Source organism: Cynoglossus semilaevis, chromosome 6 (genome assembly GCF_000523025.1).
Source record: "Cynoglossus semilaevis isolate Cse_v1.0 chromosome 6, Cse_v1.0, whole genome shotgun sequence".
Taxonomy (NCBI): Eukaryota; Metazoa; Chordata; class Actinopteri; order Pleuronectiformes; family Cynoglossidae; genus Cynoglossus; species Cynoglossus semilaevis.
This window is the reverse complement of record NC_024312.1, coordinates 9032166-9049447: the sequence shown is the minus strand read 5'-3', so window position 1 is coordinate 9049447 and position 17282 is coordinate 9032166. Positions and strand designations below refer to the sequence as shown.

Genomic DNA, 17282 nt, shown 5'->3' with positions numbered 1-17282 from the left:
AGCCTAATGTTGCTACTTTTTGTTTAAAAAAATGAATTAGTTAGAATAAATAAACATAAAAGTGTCAGCAGGCTTTTTCCTAAGTTAAAGTAGGTATTTCAAGTTGTTGCAGTTATTTAAGCCTGTGGAAAGATGTCAGTTAGGTGTTCTGTCAGAACGACAGGTGGGTTCAGGATGGAGTAGCTTACAACATAAGCTAACAACTCTGAGCCTTATATTTTTGCAAATGTAATAATTCTAATAATTTACTGCAATCTGTGGTGTGAGTACAGTTGAGTTGGGAAAGAACCTGTAATGTTGAGGATCTGCAGTTGACAGAAGAAATAAGTGTAGAAGCAAAACTGAAAACGAGTTTGTGAATCAAGAGGCAGGTGGAGGCCAAAGGTATACTCTGAAAAGGTCTGCAACCAAAAGTTGTTGCTCCATAGCTTTTAAATTATAAACAGACTTTTTGTGCATGTGTGAAGAAAATTGTGAAAACTGTGTCAGCTAAAATCAGTGTTTTCTTACATAAGATACGTCTGTAGCAGTGAAAGTGAATGTGTTCATTTATTTTAACACACATTTATTTCCATATTTTGGTAAGGAAAATAACCTGACATGTTCATAGTTGTTCACATTTTCTATCTGAATTTGTTTTTCTTCTGGTAGGGAATCATGATGTTGCTGGAAATATTCAGCAAGTTGCTGGAGAGCTCAGACAAATTGCAGAGCTGATTGAACACAGAATTGTGGCCCAGGCAACTAGGAACCTGAAAAAGAACATATCTTCCTCTCCCTCCGAGGTGAGATTCCTGTTAGTAATTAATAATGATTCTTTACATGATATAACATTTATTTGTAAATAAATTACCTTTATTTACTTACACCATTACTTCTATAACTATTACTACTTTAACTTCCAAAAAATAAAAATAGTGGATGAGTGCCCCTGACCATTGTCATTGTCATTTTGGGGATTAAACTAATTTGTTTTTCTACTTTTGAGGTGATGGGTTAAAAGCAATAATAATACTTTTAGTCTTAGATTTCACAAAAAATAAAATGCATGGCAATTGTGTCAAATATAAAAACTCACTTGGACCAGGGGTCACTATATACATTTGTTGAAGGGCCAGAAATCTTCTGCACAGACACCTTGGGAGCTTGAAGTTGGTGGACATTACTGTTACTTATTTAGGTCTCAGTTGTTTTTTCAGTTATTTAATAGTAGGGACCTCACAATAGTTTCTCAATGATCCTCGCAAGTTTGGAATCCAATCGCATGCAAAAGCATCAAGAGAAAAAAAATGACTTTTTGTTGTTTTTGGTCTTTGTATTTGCAGGATTGGAAAAGTCTTCTGTCTGCAGAGGTGGAGCGGGTGATGAGGCAGGGTGTAGGTCTGGAGTATCTACCTCAGGAGCGAGTGCTCATAGCTCTCACTCTCACCCTGGTGAAGGGTGTATGTGAGCAAGCACCCAGATTTTTAAGGAACCTCTTCAGTGCTGCGGTGCAGTTCATTAACCCTGTCAGCACCTGGTGACGTCTGACTGATAGGCCAACAGAGTGAAAAGAAGAACATGTCACTTCTGGGGTGAGACAAAAACAACACTTTGCAAAAGTGAAATGAAAATCATAAATCTGAATATGAATTGATGAGAATGTGACACTAGTTGTTTACATTTTTTGTACTTGAAATCTTAGTTTGTTGGTTTTGCTTTTGCTTTACATGTCCGTCTTAAATATGTTTTCTAGCATATGGTCGCTTTGCTTTAAGCCATTTTTTTAAAACTTCTTTTTATTTCAGTTTAATAGGTATTTCATTTTTACTATTGCAGAAAAATGTCATACGTCCAGTGTGAAAGTCTCACATCGTCCTTCAATTAAGCTTGTTAGCATAAAGGAAATATACAAACTGAGGTCAGTATAGAGTCTGTAAGCCATCAGTATATACGTACAAATAAATGTCTAAATCATAAATCGGGAGCCATTTGGTCAAAAAACCCCTCTGTTCTTCTCTGCAGTTATCAATTCCATATTATACACCTCTTTAACTCTTCATTTCCATTGTGTTATGGTGGAGGACTGTGGTTTTAGCCAGGAGACTGTTATTGCTTTAAACCATTTAACAGAGAGCTTGGACAAATATGTATGCCTTATGGCTGGGATCTTTTTACTTTCAATTAATTTTTTAATTGTTCTTTTTTTGCTTAATTTACCCCCAAGTTGTCACATGCCTTTGCATTTGAAGGGAAATAAATACATTTTTAATTAAGTGTATCGTTATCATTATAGTAGTTAACAATCTTACATCACAGCAGCATAATTACTGGATTTTCTGGATGTTCTGTCTGCGTTTGTTTTTTTCCATATACCTATCTTAAAAAACTAGAAGAACATCTAGGGGTTCAGCTTCAGCCAATGCTGTCATTCTGTGAATATACTGTGTGTTGGATTTGTGTAATTTTGAATAGTTAAACAGTGGCACACTTCCTGTTCCACTTAAAATGTAAAATGAGAAACAAGATTTGAACCACATGAGATGAAATACCGACTAAACACCTGTGAAAGAAAACATTTCTCTGAATGAGGAAGTCAGTTCAACCATGACATAATAGACGTTCATGACGGTTCATCTGCTGCTGCAGCACTTCCTGCTCCTCCATCATCTGGAGATTCAACTCAATCGTCTCTAGTTCCACTGCTGATATTACTACCAATAAACATTGAGCAATATCTAAAGGCAAATTGTAGTTACTCATTGAGGGATGTAACAGTCAGTATTTATATTGGTATTTGGTTTGTCTACTTTGCACTTATGGAAACTGAAAATGTATAAAGACATATAGCCAGTGCAGTTTTTAAAATGAATGAATGTCAATATAAACCCATCACAGTACACCTTATAATGCAAGTGCAGAATAATCCAGTTTACAGAGTCATTACTGTACTAAGCCAAACAGTCAACAACCATTGATAATCCTACTGACAACCCGTTGTCAGTACTCAAGGACACATCTCAAAGTTCTTGAAGCCATCTTTGGGCAAAATATTTATTGTTTCATTTCACAAAAATACATGTTGCTTCTTTAATGCTGAAATCTCTTGTGCAACACAAAAGACTGGGACAAAAACCCGACATGAAGCTTCCTTCAGTGAATGTTTTTCTTTTTCAGCCGTGAAAAAAATTAATTTTATTTTTGACATAATCATGTATTTGGTTTGTTTGTTGGTGTCACCATAGTGAAAAGGAAAATTAGGATTGCACGTTGAGGCAAAGACAGAGCAGAAATTTGTTGTACAGTACAGTATTTATACATCTAATGGGGACACATGACACACAGAAAAATAAGGTCACAAATCAGAGAAAGAGACAGACTGATAAAATGAACATCAGTGTTTGTGACTAGTGGGTGAAATACAGAGAACTGGGATAAAAGTGGATTCCAAACAAATCAGCTGGATATAATTCATACAACACGATTTACACGGTGTTCCCTGCCATTATTTCTATTCATTATTTACTTTTTCGGCAGCTCAGATCTACTTCCTCCTATATCTCAAAACACTGTATGTTACTACGGCAGCCAGGACAACCAGCGCGGCACTCCCATACAGCATTGCTGGAAACACAAACGGTGAGTCCGACAGCTCTGGGGGCTTCTTTGCTGGGTCTGCAGGAGAAACCTCTGCGTGCTCTGACGACACAGGTGCAGCCACGGAGACCACTGCTGGCTCTTCCACAGTCTCTGGCTTCGGCACAGCAGGAAGCTCCGACTCCTGTTGTGGTTCTGGAGGTTCTTCCGGTGCATCTAGAGGCACAGTTGGTGCTTCAGGGGTTTCAGCAGCCAAAGGTGGAGATGTCACTTCAGCGGGCAGTGGTTCAGCTACAACCTCTGGTTCTGGTTCTGGTTCAGGCTTTGGTTGTTCAGCAGCAACGGGTAAAGGTGCTTCAGGTTCTGTTTCCATAGGGGTTGCAGCGTCTTCTGAGGGTGGGGGAGGCAGCTCTGGTTCTGAAGACTTAAGGAAATGTTCTGCAGACAAGATTTCAGGAGTCTCTGCAACAAGTGACTCATCCATAGAAATGAGTAAGGCCGGGGCAGTCTCTACTACAGTCTGGTCTGGAAACTCCTCCCTGAGCTCGGCCAGCTCGCTCTCTGTGCCTATGACACTCATCATACTTTCCTCTATCCCTCCGCCCTCGGCACCTTCCTCCAGCAGCTCTGCCTCCTCACGCTCCACGTGCACAATGTCCGAGTTTGAGGAGTTGTTCTCGCTGCGCTCCTCTGCCAGAGCCATTCCTTCATTACTGTCCAGGCTCTTGATGTCTTCCGGGTCCATAGCAGATACCTGGGCCCAAGACTCGTGGCCGACCAAAGACACAGGCAAGCTTTCCGTCTGCCAGGAGCTCTGCTCACTGCTGTTGTCACCGAGACAGAGTAGAGATGATGGAGGGCTGTGCTGGTCGAGATGCTGCTCTCCTGACAGGATGTAAATGTCGTTGTTGTCGTCAGCAACTGTCACACTTTGCGCCTGCTCTGATACAATCCTGAATAATTCACCCTGTGGGAGACAGACAGAAAAAAAAGATCTCATCTCAGTTTGGTTGCTACTGACTAAACAGGAAATGGGAAAACTGACTTGAAGGTTTGGCAATCTAATGTCATGTGAAACCTGCTGATCATCAGATCACCGATGCACACTAATATCACAAACGGTTGACTTTTGTTTTAAATATAAAACACAGGTGTAAATGTGAGTGTGAATGATTGTTGATCTGTGTGGCCCAGGGATAACTCTGACAGCAGAGGGCGCTCCAAGTGCAGTTCCACCGTACATACTTCCTTTATTTGACAGTAAACCAGAAAGACTATAATGCAGTGTTTTTTTCTTCTTTTTTTTTTTTAGCTCTGCTGTCCTGGTAAGCAATCAGAAAGCAAAGTGTTTGAGATGACCAACGCGTTTTAAATACGTTTTGTAGGTTCTGCAAAAGCGACAATTTGTAGATGACCTTAAAATACAAAATGTGTGTGTTTTGGAGAGAACATTTTTGGAAGAAAATGACAGAGCCAATAAAAATACAGATCGCAGATTTAAAACACAGCATTAGTAAAAGGCTGTGTAATTAAATGACTAAAGGGCTTTATACTTAAATGATTACTTTGTGTTGCAAGTAAAATAAGTCAGACTTCAACCATTTTAACATTTGTCAATAGAACAAACAGTTTATCTGTAGTGCACCAGAGGTCTGTGGTGACAATGTCAGTAAGACCCTGTGAACCCCCTGAAGGTGCGGTTATCTGGGGCCCACAAGCTGTTCGACCAATGTGGTGCTGCATTTGAGCTTATGAGATTGTGTCACAAAAGACACCGAGAAGAAGAAAGACCTGGTGTGAGAAGAAGAACTGCTGCATGTGAACAACTAAGTCAACAGGGCGAAGTTAAATTGGATCTGTCACATGCATGCTTCAGGCTGTGCTGTTGTCACGTAGGAGGTGACTCCACCAGATGGGATTCTGAGTGTTCCATCAGCAGAAATAATGCCAATAAAAACTCCTAAGATCCTAACAAATGATGTCAGGACAAAAGTCAACTGTAGCAGATTAGATATTGAAAAAAAAGTAAGCATCAACTCGTAGCCATTTGTAACATAATATTTGTTTCTGGATACAAACAGGTACAGTCCAAAGTAACAAAGGTTTTCTGAAGTTTACCAACCTGACATCACATCGCTCACTTCTATAACTTACAGAATAATTGCAACAGAAAAAGACCAGCACTCACACAAGAGGCTACAGTCAGAGCTCACCCTACACAAACTTTACACTGTTAAATAAGGAAAACCGTGTTGCTCTGCTGCAAGACATGTCACACTAGACTCCGCCCCCCCACTGTGAAACAAACACAAAGTCATGTAAAACAAGTATTGATTCAGTCTGCTGTCTCAATAACACCACTTTATAACTGATACAAAACCCTCCAGTGGAGAATTCTGGGTGCTGTAAGAGCAAGTACAAATTAAATAATAGAAAATGTCAGAAATAAAAAATCCATATTTCACACCGAGTAAATAAATAAACCAGAATGCCATTATATTTCATTAAATATATTTTGGAGGTATTTGTAAAATATGTGCTATGGCTCAAACAAACCCTATGACTAATTCACAGCCTCCATTTCTATGTCAATCTACTGATGGTGTATTACGTAAAGCTATTTAAAGGGCTTCTCATGCACTAATCCAGCATCGTGTTAGTGCAGTGGCACAGATGCCCATCATCTTACACTGGAGTTAGTCAGATGACGTTTGAATTATGAAACATGAAGAACAGTCCTACTATAGACAAGGGAGCAGATGTGATGTCAATGGATTGGATCTGTGACTCCAGTACAGACACATATCATCACCGCAATTTATGTTTCTAAGAAGCCATAGCTACAGTGGCAAAATCATCAGCTTCTTTAAATTTGTCTGTTACCTTTCAGAATCATCTTGATTTCATTTTACAGCAGTGTAACTGGCAGTAAATAGATAACTACAGAATGTGCGTTTTTGTTATTTCCCCAGCTTTGCAAATTGATCAGGAGCAGCAGCCACTTCATGAACTTCTAACCTGTAACTTTATGACATGAGACCCTGCAGGCCTGTAATAACTAATGACTAAAGTACACACAGTTTTGAATGCATTATTTTATTGATTGATGACATTTAACTGAACCATGTAAAAGCTGCACCTCATCACTGAGTTCAATGGATGCATTTTATAAGATAGACCAAATTCAAGATTTTTTTTTACAAAATACTACATATTTTATATTTATAGTAGTGTACAACAGAGAGGTAGAGGTAATGAAATTAGGAACTTAATTTTAAAAAGGAAGTGCTTCATCTTTAGAGAATATCTGGCTTGACTATGTGGAAGGTGCAATACATTTATACAACAACAACAATAATAATAACAAAGATGTATAATAATAATATAATATTGATACTATGACAACTATTTTTCTTTATGCTGTAGATTTTTGGTTGCTTTGTAATTGGTTATTTGATTTGTTAGTCTATCCTCACAGGCGTTCTAAAATTTAAGTCAATTTATGGACAAATAAATAATATATAATATATTCCTAGTAGGCGTACAATGTTTCTGATTCAGATCAGAATAGACCTTTGTCATGTAGGCCATTTCTGTTTGTCTCCTCCTCCTGCCTCTGGCTGGAGCCCTGTTTAAAGGCCACTGCTTTTGTTCCTGCCAAATGAAGTGTTCATAATACTAAGGTCATAACTCATAGTGGTCACTGGTATAAACATAGCGTGTCTTTCACTAAAAGTAAAATAATAATGACATTTGCTCTTTACAAAGAAAACCTAGGTAATTAAAGGTAATTGAATTCTGGTTTTATTCCCAGCAACATGAAACGACTAAACCTAAACAAGACCTGGTTATTTATCTGCTGCTGCTGCTACACAGTTGTTCTGGCTCAGACACACACACACATTAAAACCCTCATAATTATGCAACTTTCAGCAAAGCTGCATTACAACGAAACCATCCTACCTTCAGGCAAACTTCTGAAATGACCTCAAGAGAATAAAAAAGTAGTAGAGTTGTGGTGATGGAGTGCAGGTCAGAAGCCAGCTGTCAGACTTCACCTTCCTCCTCTGGCTTGCTGTCTGCTCTAGGTCTTGTTCATCCCTCCCCTGCCACTCACTGCCTCCCCTCTCATCTGCATGCTCTCTCTCTCTCTCTCTCTCCCTCCCTCACTCCTCTCTGCCCACTCCGCCCTCACTCATCCTGTCCCAGCCTATCATCATCATCCTGTCCCAGCTCATCCCTGTGATATAACAAGTGAATGCGTTTTTTGTTTTTGGAGCTCACATGTGAATGAGGACACAGCCAATGACATAATGGCGACCTGGGGAGGTTAACGTGTTAGGTCACGTGATCATATCTTGGTATGACATGGTTCATGGTGAACCATTTGTGATGCAGGGATTTATTTGTTTGTGTTGAATGGGAGAACTACAGCTAAAGCCTCAACAGTTCAATTTCTGAAAACCAATTTATTGAAGACGTGACAGATGTTTGAAGTAGCACTTGACAAAAACAGCAACTGTGAAAAAAAATTATACCATGTGTAGGAGTCTGTTTTATAGTGTCCTCATCTTTACAGGTGAGAATATACATTTTACATTTGATTCTGGAGTAAAATTAGAATAACAATACATTAATATACATTACTGGGATTGTCCTACCTTTCTGTAAATGCGATGAAATGGACAAGAGAGGATGATATGAAAGTTGTAGCTCACTGATGCCCCCACCTGGTCATTTACCAGTCTCACCATCCATGTAGATTTAACGTTTTAGAGCTAAATACTGGACTTCCGGTCTCTACGCGATGTTTCATATCAAACTGAATATTAAAACAAAAACTAATTGCAGTACTTTCCATTAGAGCCAGCAGACCAGCAACTACAATATATGATAAAATGTCCTGGAGGTCAATAATAAACAGGTGAAATTCTTGGAATGCTGTTTTAATTTTGTTGTTGTAGTAGTAGTTGTTAGTTTTGCTGTCCTGGACACACAGGGTACTTGAGTGTTATATGACTCATATATATGTATCATTGATGTAGTACACAAAAACGTGCACATAAACCCAACACATTACTGTTAATGAAGTGTTGATTGGGTTTGAAAAAAATCTGTTTAGCATTAATTTAATTCTACACAGAGTAAATTAAAAAACTCACCCATCCTCCTTGTTGGACGATGAAATCAGTTTCCTCCTCTTCCAACAATCGCACCCCAAGGTTTAGCAGACGAGTAACAGACTGACTTTCACTTTGTAAAGCCTGAAGAAGAACTAGTGGAACCAGGACCTAGAAGATGAGAATTTGAGCGTAATGAACAAAAAAGGAAAAGCATAAAAAGAGCACATGTGAAAATGTAAAACTCCTGGCCTCTGACCTTGTTCCAGCCTCCTCCTGTGTGTGTTGAGAGTGACAGGGTAGTCTCTCTGAATGTGTGATAGTCCAGAGGCCTGAAGCACAAGTTACACAAAAAAATATAACCAACATATATTCCTGTTCTGTCATATATCTAGACAAGTTAATATATCATATATGCAGTTTTTGCTATTGGGTTTCAGGTCCACTCCAATTTAGTTCAGATGGCAAATAGTTTGTATCTTATTTTTTTTACCCACTTGGATTGTAACGTGTTTCTTTCTGTTCGTTCATGTTAACAGTAATGTCTTACATGGTCTAAGCTTCTAAACAGTGACACAGCTTCAAACTAAGAATATTCTTTTACAACAAGTTTCACACATTCACTGCTGGAGTTTTTCCAGTTCAAACACATAAAACAAATATTTCTGTTGTATGTGTGTGTGTTTGTGTATATATATATATATATATATATACACATACATACACACACTGTATGTGTGTGTACATGTATATTACGTCATTATGTTGACAAGGCAAAATATACTAGTATAATAAGTGTCTTACAGCTATAATTAAAAAAACACTCTCTCTATAAGACGTCCCTGACTCTCTGTCTGTAGAACTGACAAACTTTGTTTCCTCGACCTCATGTTTACAGTGACAAATAAACTACATTTTCTCAAACTTGTCCACCGCTGTAACTCACCCTGAGAGGAGTGTGTGCACTGCTGCTGTGAGGAACACGTCCAGCTCTCTGACCACACGCCCTCCCATCACAGCCAGGCAGTCATTAATACTGGTCTCTGGGTTGACTGGACTGAATACTAATGATGAGTGGCGCTCCAGGTCTGTGGTGAAAAAACACAACTCTGAAAACTCAGAATTCATCAAATTCAAATCAAATTTGAATATTCATTTACTTTTCTTGATATGGGAGGATAGGTAATGACAAAGATGAAAAAAACAATACTAGAAGTAGAGTGTGTGTGTGTGTGTGTGTGTGTGTCTCCACATACTTGCATCTATTTCCGTTTCCAGTCGTCTCAGCTCTTCCTCTATCTGCTCCTTCATTATTCTCTGCCTCTCTCGTTCATTCTGGTCATCTTTACAAACAGAAAAGCAAATACACTGTTTCTCTTTTTGCGTCCTAAATAAAGGGGGTGTTTGCAAATGTGTGCGTCATGTTTTACTCAGTATGCAACACAGAAAGAAGACAACTGTGTGATATCCTTGCATGCTAACACTACAGAGCATCAGTGCATGCTGACAGATAGCGATGAAGGCATGTTCACGTGTGCGTGCACAGACACACAAACGCACACAGCATTCATTGACTCCATAAAAATACAACAACATTCAACTCTCTGGTCACCACATGTTCTGTATCCACAGCAATTTCCACAGGTCTGGAATGAAGGCTTTCTAAAAGAGCATGGTCTTAAATAAGGAATCTCTCTCTCTCTCTCTCTCTCTCTCTCTCTCTGCAGTTCACATGCAAACACAATGAGGTCCAGTGTTAGTTTTGACTTGGCCCATTGCTGTGTCAGCATTCATCTTCAGTCCACTGCCATGACTAATCCTTGTGTGATTACACATGACAGACTGTCACATATTGGACCGGGTCGAGCGGAAAACAGGGATTAGCTACACAGATTCTGTTCTCCACCCAGCATTCTTAGCATTTATAAGACAATGAAGGGGCAAGAAAAATGAAGAACATTCCTCATTTCCCCTTGAAGACCATAGACGCTGAACATCTTTCTCATTTATCTCAACTTTAACCCAACTTTTTAATGGACTTGGAGGTTCTGTATAACCTACATCAAAAGTAAAAGCAGTTTAAGTCAAACTTTAACTGAGTTTAATGAGTGCTTTTGCAGTTTTACAGATTCATAATTTGTAAAATTCAAAATAAATGAAAAGGTTCAAATTCATAATATTTTTTAAAGTTTTTTAATGAAGGTGGAGTAATTTCCAGTTTGTATGTCGTGACATTTTATCAACATGAGAGTATGCGTTCTGTCTTCTTTGTTGTTGTTGCCACCTAAGTGAGGCCGACCTTTAATTCCTCTTTTGGTTTGCAAAGGATGAGGGGAAATGCACAAACTGAGAGGAATGTGGGACAGCAAAAAAAAAAAAAAAAAAATTCATAAAAGTCTGGGATCATGGCACGAGTTTCAACTGAGAGCATGTGAAACTAAGTAACTGGTTCTTGGTGATTCTTAATTCAAATCAGAATAATTTAAACTAAAATATGTCATTGAATGACTTTCAAAGCCGATGTCGGGGAAGGGTAAAGTCAGCTGGATAACAGGTGGCAACTTGCCTTCACACCCTGAATAATTTTGGTCTTACCGTGTGCACACATGCACACAGCTATGTGCCAAAACAATGCACAAGTCTGAGGATTAACACCCACTTGAAGCAGTTTAGATTTATGTAAAAAGCAATAGTGAAACACAGATCTTGGAAGTCTAACCTCTCACCTTGAGCTGCAGTGAGAGTGTGTGATCTTCCATGGGGCAGCATTCCCATGTAGGTCAGAACTATGTACTTGGTTTCATAATGGAAACCCTGGGGCACAGGAGCAGACTGGGAGGCAGAGAAGGTGGAGTCCGAGGTAGCCATTGAAATGACTTGTGTCTCAGGCACATTAATTCTTACAGTCAACGTTGGACGAGACCCTCAAAGAAAAACTGCAGAGGGAAGAAAAGAGGAAGTGAAAGTTATTGAGCCTTTAACATCAACAGCACTGTGTAAAATGTTAATTGTGTTTTCAAAATCCCTGTCAAAGGTTTTTGTTTTGTTTTGTCTACAAGTTTCCAGTCGCAGAGGATAAAGAAACAAGGACAAAGGTGTGGAAGTCACCTTCACAACTAAGAGCCAGATTGGCTTCAGGAAGACATTATGTCACAGAGTAACTCTTAATAAAAATATACTGTAGATACTCAATGTGTGTATATTTAATACATACTTAAATTTTTAAGCAAAACTACTACTATTTTTTTAATGATAATTTGATTTTCAAGAGAAATACTATAGAAAAACAAACACAGAACCCATATTTAAAAAGGGGGAAGTTTCTAATTACTAACTAGGTGCCACTAAGTGCACTAAACATGCCACTGTCCCCAAACACTGCTCTCTGCTCAGCTGGAGCTGCCCCCTGCTCACTAAGGTGATGGGTGAAAGAGGTCACATCCAGTTGTGTGCAGCAGTGTACTGTGTAACAATGACAAAACAATCAAACTGTTTCAATTGCTGAATGTAGTACCTATACTTTGGCAGACATGTTGAAGGTGTACAGCACCGCAGAGACATTAGTTATCTGCTTTTTGAACCACACTGCCACATGGTCACATTACTAAATAAAAACAAACCCATTTTTAATGACAATAAATTAAATAATTAATGGCTGTTTTAAGAAAATCAAATGTCGCAAAGACCAGCTCATATAACCGTTAAAGAAAGGACTGTTTATGTCTGGCTTCCATTGTTAAAATGATTTAAGTGTATTTCACATATATCAATGTCACAGTGTCCTATGGAGCACAAGGGAGGACAATTTGTCCCTGCTTCGTTTAACAGTTGAACTTACATAAGACACGTGGTGGACAGAGGGGCGTGAAAAGTCCGTCAATGAAAAACAAATTGAGAGTTGCAGATGTTAAATTAAGTCAAGTCTTTGCACTGAGAGCGCAATGAACTACGAAAAATCTATCAAAATCTGATCTTAAAGAAAAAAGTTAAGGTCCAACATTCTGATGTAAAGTTTAACTAATGTCATGTAAGTGATGCTACGCTTCCGTTTTGTACTATCAAAATAAATTATGTCGTAAACTTCTTAAAAGATGACTGGTATTTATTATTTTATAGCAACAGACTGAAAATTGATTAAAATGCAAATATTTTTCATTTTCTCTAAAATAAAACCCATTTGCCCAAGTTTACGATCACACAGATTACATTTTTTCGACATTGTTAAGTGTAATGGCTATTTAGCCAATTACTTATAAAACTATAGAAGGGTTTTCGAAAAAGACATCTCGTTTTTTAGTGAATCCGATCGTCTTAAAAAATACCTGTGTCCATGCGAGCTAAAATGGCTGGCTTAAGGGCACACGTTTTAGGTGACGTTATTTAGAATGACAAAACTTTTATTCAACTTTAGCTAATATGCAGCGTATGCCTTACCGTTATTTTCTGAAGAAAAGCAGGTGCTGAAAGAGTGACGGACGGGCTGAGAGGAAATTTCTGACAAGCCCCCAGCAGCAGTAGCAATAGAGGGCACGCAGACAATACTGCAGGGGCAGCGCTCACATATAAGCTAGCGATAACACGTACGAAGAAGTTTAGGATATTATTTTCAAAATAAAGACCTAAACCGGAAGTAGGAGGCAGCCCAACAGCTAATAAGCACCTTTAACATGCTGGGGGGGGGGGGGGGGGGGGAGTAATTGTGTAATGCTGTACTTACAGCAAAGGACAATAGAATACAAAAAAATATGTAAAAAATGTAATAACATAAAAATACATTAAATGCACTAAAGAAAACAAAATAAAACAAACCAAAACAAACCAAGTGTCTGTTTTAGTTTAATAGCCACGATTTGATGTTTTAACTCTAATCTAAACTCTAATTGTACATTTCTTTTTTAAAGGGATCTTCTTCTTTACTGTTAATTAAAGAAATGTATTGGTATTTTTCTTCAATGAATTGAATCTTCCCATTGTATGATTAGTGAAATCTTATGTTATCTTGTCCTTTCTTGGATTTAATTATATAAAGTGGGTCATTTATAATTTAGAGACGCGAATATACATAATCCAGATTATTATATTTTATTTGGGATTATTTATTGAACAGAATTAAGCAATCGAATAGCTTTATCAGAAATGTTCTGCCATCTATTATAATGACAAATTTAGGAAACCTTCTTGTCATTTATTCCCACAGATAGAGACGTACATTGTTTATGCGTTAAAAGCGTACACGTATAAAAAATAAAACTAATTTAATATTGAAATTCTATTTTGAAAGTCACAGTCGGAAGTTGTCATATTCTTCTATAACTGACTCGAGGGGAACTAAACAAGCGGAAAAGTCGGTTACTTTTACAGCTGTTGACAGTTTAAACCTTTTAACTGAACCTGACGATTTTTTTTATTTTGACACCGTCACTTAAAAAATTGTCAACGTTTATTGGAGCAGAAATGGCGCTCACCGACGCCGACGTGCAGAAACAGGTAAAGTACACAGACAAAGTGTAGTACATTATAACAGTTTCCCCTAAGACTATACTATGGATTCAAGTAAACACGTCAAACTAAAGCTAAAGGCTAACTACGGGCGCATCGTGTTAGTGTTCTTGTATGTCTTCCTCTCTAACACTGTTACAAACTGTATTGCTTAGATTTTACTTGACAGAACGGTTGTTGTTGCTTAAGGATTTTTCACTTATTAGTGGGACTGCTTTGGCGGTTGACTTTTTTCTCGGTTAGTCATCTGGTACATCAAATGCTGATTTTTCATTTATTTATTTTATTGGAAAACTACCATTTATTTTTACATATTTTCAAATTCCCGAAAGTTATCAGTTCACATGAGCAAAAATCAAATCATATTCTTACTCATACCCATCACTGGAATGTATTTAATTGAGAAGAACTTCAGTTGTGACTCTTTTAGACGTAAATTGGATTATATAAACATGTGTTGTAGAACATTGACATAACTGTAAATATTGAACTCTCACTCTGTGTGTGCGTGTGTGTGTTGAGCAGATCAAGCACATGATGGCCTTCATTGAGCAAGAGGCCAATGAGAAAGTTGAGGAGATTGATGCTAAGGTAACAACTGTCTGACTGTCCTACTGTATGTGCGTCAGTTATCCTAAGTGTCTGTCTTTCTGACCATGACACCGTTTTTATGTCAATTCAGTAAAGTGATGTTATTTGCCTCAAAATATAATTTCAAAGTAATTTTTTTTTGCTGCCTGAAATCATGTCCATACCACTTTTGCCATAATCTGTTTACAGGCAGAGGAAGAGTTCAACATTGAAAAAGGTCGTCTGGTTCAGACGCAGAGAGTAAAAATAATGGAGTACTACGAGAAGAAAGATAAACAAATAGAACAACATAAGAAAATGTGAGTGTTTTAGTCGGCCTATAGCTATTGAGAAGTGACGCTAGATCAGAATTAAAAGAGTTGGCATTATGGTTGGCTACTGAAAAAGTATTGGATCATATCTGAGCCTTTTTGCACAACACAGCAAAAACATTACTCTGCCACGTTGGACTTTGTGCTGTAGTATTACGTATTAATCCTTACCTTTCTGCAGTTCTTCTATTATTTAACTTTAGGCTGTCATTAAGGATGTTGTCAGTGTGGGTGTGCAGCAGGTGTACTCATTTAAACTTTGCTTTGCTCTCACAGTCAGATGTCCAACCTGATGAACCAGGCCAGACTGAAGGTGCTGAAGGCACGTGATGACATGATCATGGTTAGACTTTTTCTGTGTTGTACAATTCTTACATTTAATTTTATAAATAATCTTTTTTTTACTTTTGTGTAAAATAATTAAATGTGATAAATGTAATGATTGTCTAGTTTAAATTTATTTTACTTTACTCAATGTTGGAATCTGGGCATGTTTATTTAAAAACAACATTGACATAGTAGTTAGAACTGAAGAAAGACACAAAGATTTTCTAAGAGAGAAAGAGTATTTAATTGTTCTGCCTTTCACTATCGTATAGAGTAACCAATAAAATTACTTGGACTAAATAAGTTATAGTTTAAACTATTGAGTTGGTATTTTTGTCTCAGGATTTGTTGACAGAGGCCCGTCAAAGACTTGGGGAAATCGCCAAGGACCCTGCTAAGTACTCTTCCCTACTGGAAGGCCTAATACTTCAGGTAATTTGACCAACTGCTGTTCATCTCAGGAGATTGAACTGTGTTGATTTTGTTATTTTCTCTTTAGGGATTCTATCAGTTGCTGGAGCCCAAAGTTACCATTCGCTGTCGGCAGCAGGATGTAGAAATGGTTCAGGTGAGAATCACCTGACTTGTTGTATTTTTTTTTTTATCAGAGACTTTAACCTTTTTTTTTACGTTCACTTGTCACTAATCAGGCTGCAGTTTTAAAAAGCATCCCTATTTACAAAGAGGCTGTGAAGCAGAACATAGATGTCAAAGTTGACAAGGAACGCTTCCTTCCATCAGGAATGTGAGAAGAACGTTTTTCACACATCTTTGTGGTTATTCTTTTATTTATTTAAATAGCCATTTAGAGATTCTAATGTGTCTTCATCACAAATTAGTCTGATTGAGTGACTCTTGTCTTTTTTGAACAGCTGTGGTGGAGTTGAGGTCTACAATGATAATGGAAAGATCAAGGTTTCAAACACTTTGGAGAGCAGGCTGGAACTCATAGCCTATCAGGTAAAGATACTTTGAAGATGCTGTACTTTAGCTCTGTATGTTTTTTTAATCTAATAATTTTACAATACATTTAGTATTATTTGATTGTCTGTAGAGGGCAGTAACATTCTACAGGTTTACCTGCGAGGTAATCTATCCACTGCTGGTGCACAATAATAGATGTACTAAACACTAGCTAGATTTTTTATTTTTAGGAATGTTTTACTATTTATTTAAGTGTGTCTGGGTTTTAACCCATCTACCCATTTTAGCCAGTCTGGGTTTTAACCCATCTACCCATTTATCTAATTCCATCTAATTTTATTTGCTAAACATGATAGCAATGAAACAAGAAGGCAGTAGCATACAGCAGAGTTAGGGCTAGCTATCTTTTTAGTTTATAACTTTATAATTAAAATAAAATTATTTGTTTTACCCCTTTCTTCTAATTTGAATCATGAATCATATTCCACAGATGATGCCAGAAGTCAGAGGTAACCTGTTTGGTGTCAACCCGAATCGCAAGTTCACAGATTAATGTAGGTTTTAAGTGGCAACATGGCCAAAGTGAATGTAATGTGACCACGGGTTATCATTTCAGTAATAATCTGTACAATCTCCTGCCAGACATCACGTCAAGTATTTCTTAAGACTTTAATGTCTATGTGTCCTCCCCTTTGTTATTTTGTTTTTCTACAAACAGTGTATTAATTTACTTGCACTTACACCTACATCTAATGGTTTGTCAGGTGGACGGTCTGCATCACAAATGTTCAAACTAAACCAATAAAAAGTTTTCAGTTTATTTTGTAAGACTATAGACATAAGACACTCATTATCTTTATAATTAACATCTGAGACGTTGGGTTACAATATAGCTTTTCACCACATAGAGGCAGTATTGCATCAGTCAGATGTT

General features: G+C 37.7%; 2 protein-coding genes across 3 annotated transcripts; one reads left to right on the top strand and one right to left on the bottom strand.

The window, feature by feature from the left end:
• Positions 1-3005: 3005 nt before the first annotated feature.
• Positions 3006-13287, bottom strand: bcl2l13 (BCL2 like 13). 2 transcript variants are annotated; one of them, XM_008311827.3, is made up of 7 exons: positions 13131-13287; positions 11423-11632; positions 9953-10039; positions 9643-9784; positions 8956-9028; positions 8739-8867; positions 3006-4543 (listed from the first exon to the last, which is right to left on the bottom strand). In XM_008311827.3, the coding sequence occupies exons 2-7, from the start codon at positions 11562-11564 to the stop codon at positions 3524-3526; spliced, it is 1593 nt and encodes a 530-aa protein (XP_008310049.1). In that variant the 5' UTR covers positions 11565-11632; positions 13131-13287; the 3' UTR covers positions 3006-3523. The 2 variants fall into 2 exon arrangements, with proteins under 2 accessions (XP_008310049.1, XP_008310050.1); XM_008311828.3 differs by lacking the exon at positions 13131-13287 and adding an exon at positions 12535-12707.
• A 705-nt stretch (positions 13288-13992) lies between these two features.
• atp6v1e1a (ATPase H+ transporting V1 subunit E1a) lies at positions 13993-17176 on the top strand. Its single transcript, XM_008311826.3, has 9 exons — positions 13993-14183; positions 14721-14786; positions 14976-15085; positions 15374-15440; positions 15767-15856; positions 15924-15992; positions 16075-16169; positions 16297-16384; positions 16839-17176. The coding sequence occupies exons 1-9, from the start codon at positions 14151-14153 to the stop codon at positions 16899-16901; spliced, it is 681 nt and encodes a 226-aa protein (XP_008310048.1). The 5' UTR covers positions 13993-14150; the 3' UTR covers positions 16902-17176.
• Positions 17177-17282: the final 106 nt, after the last annotated feature.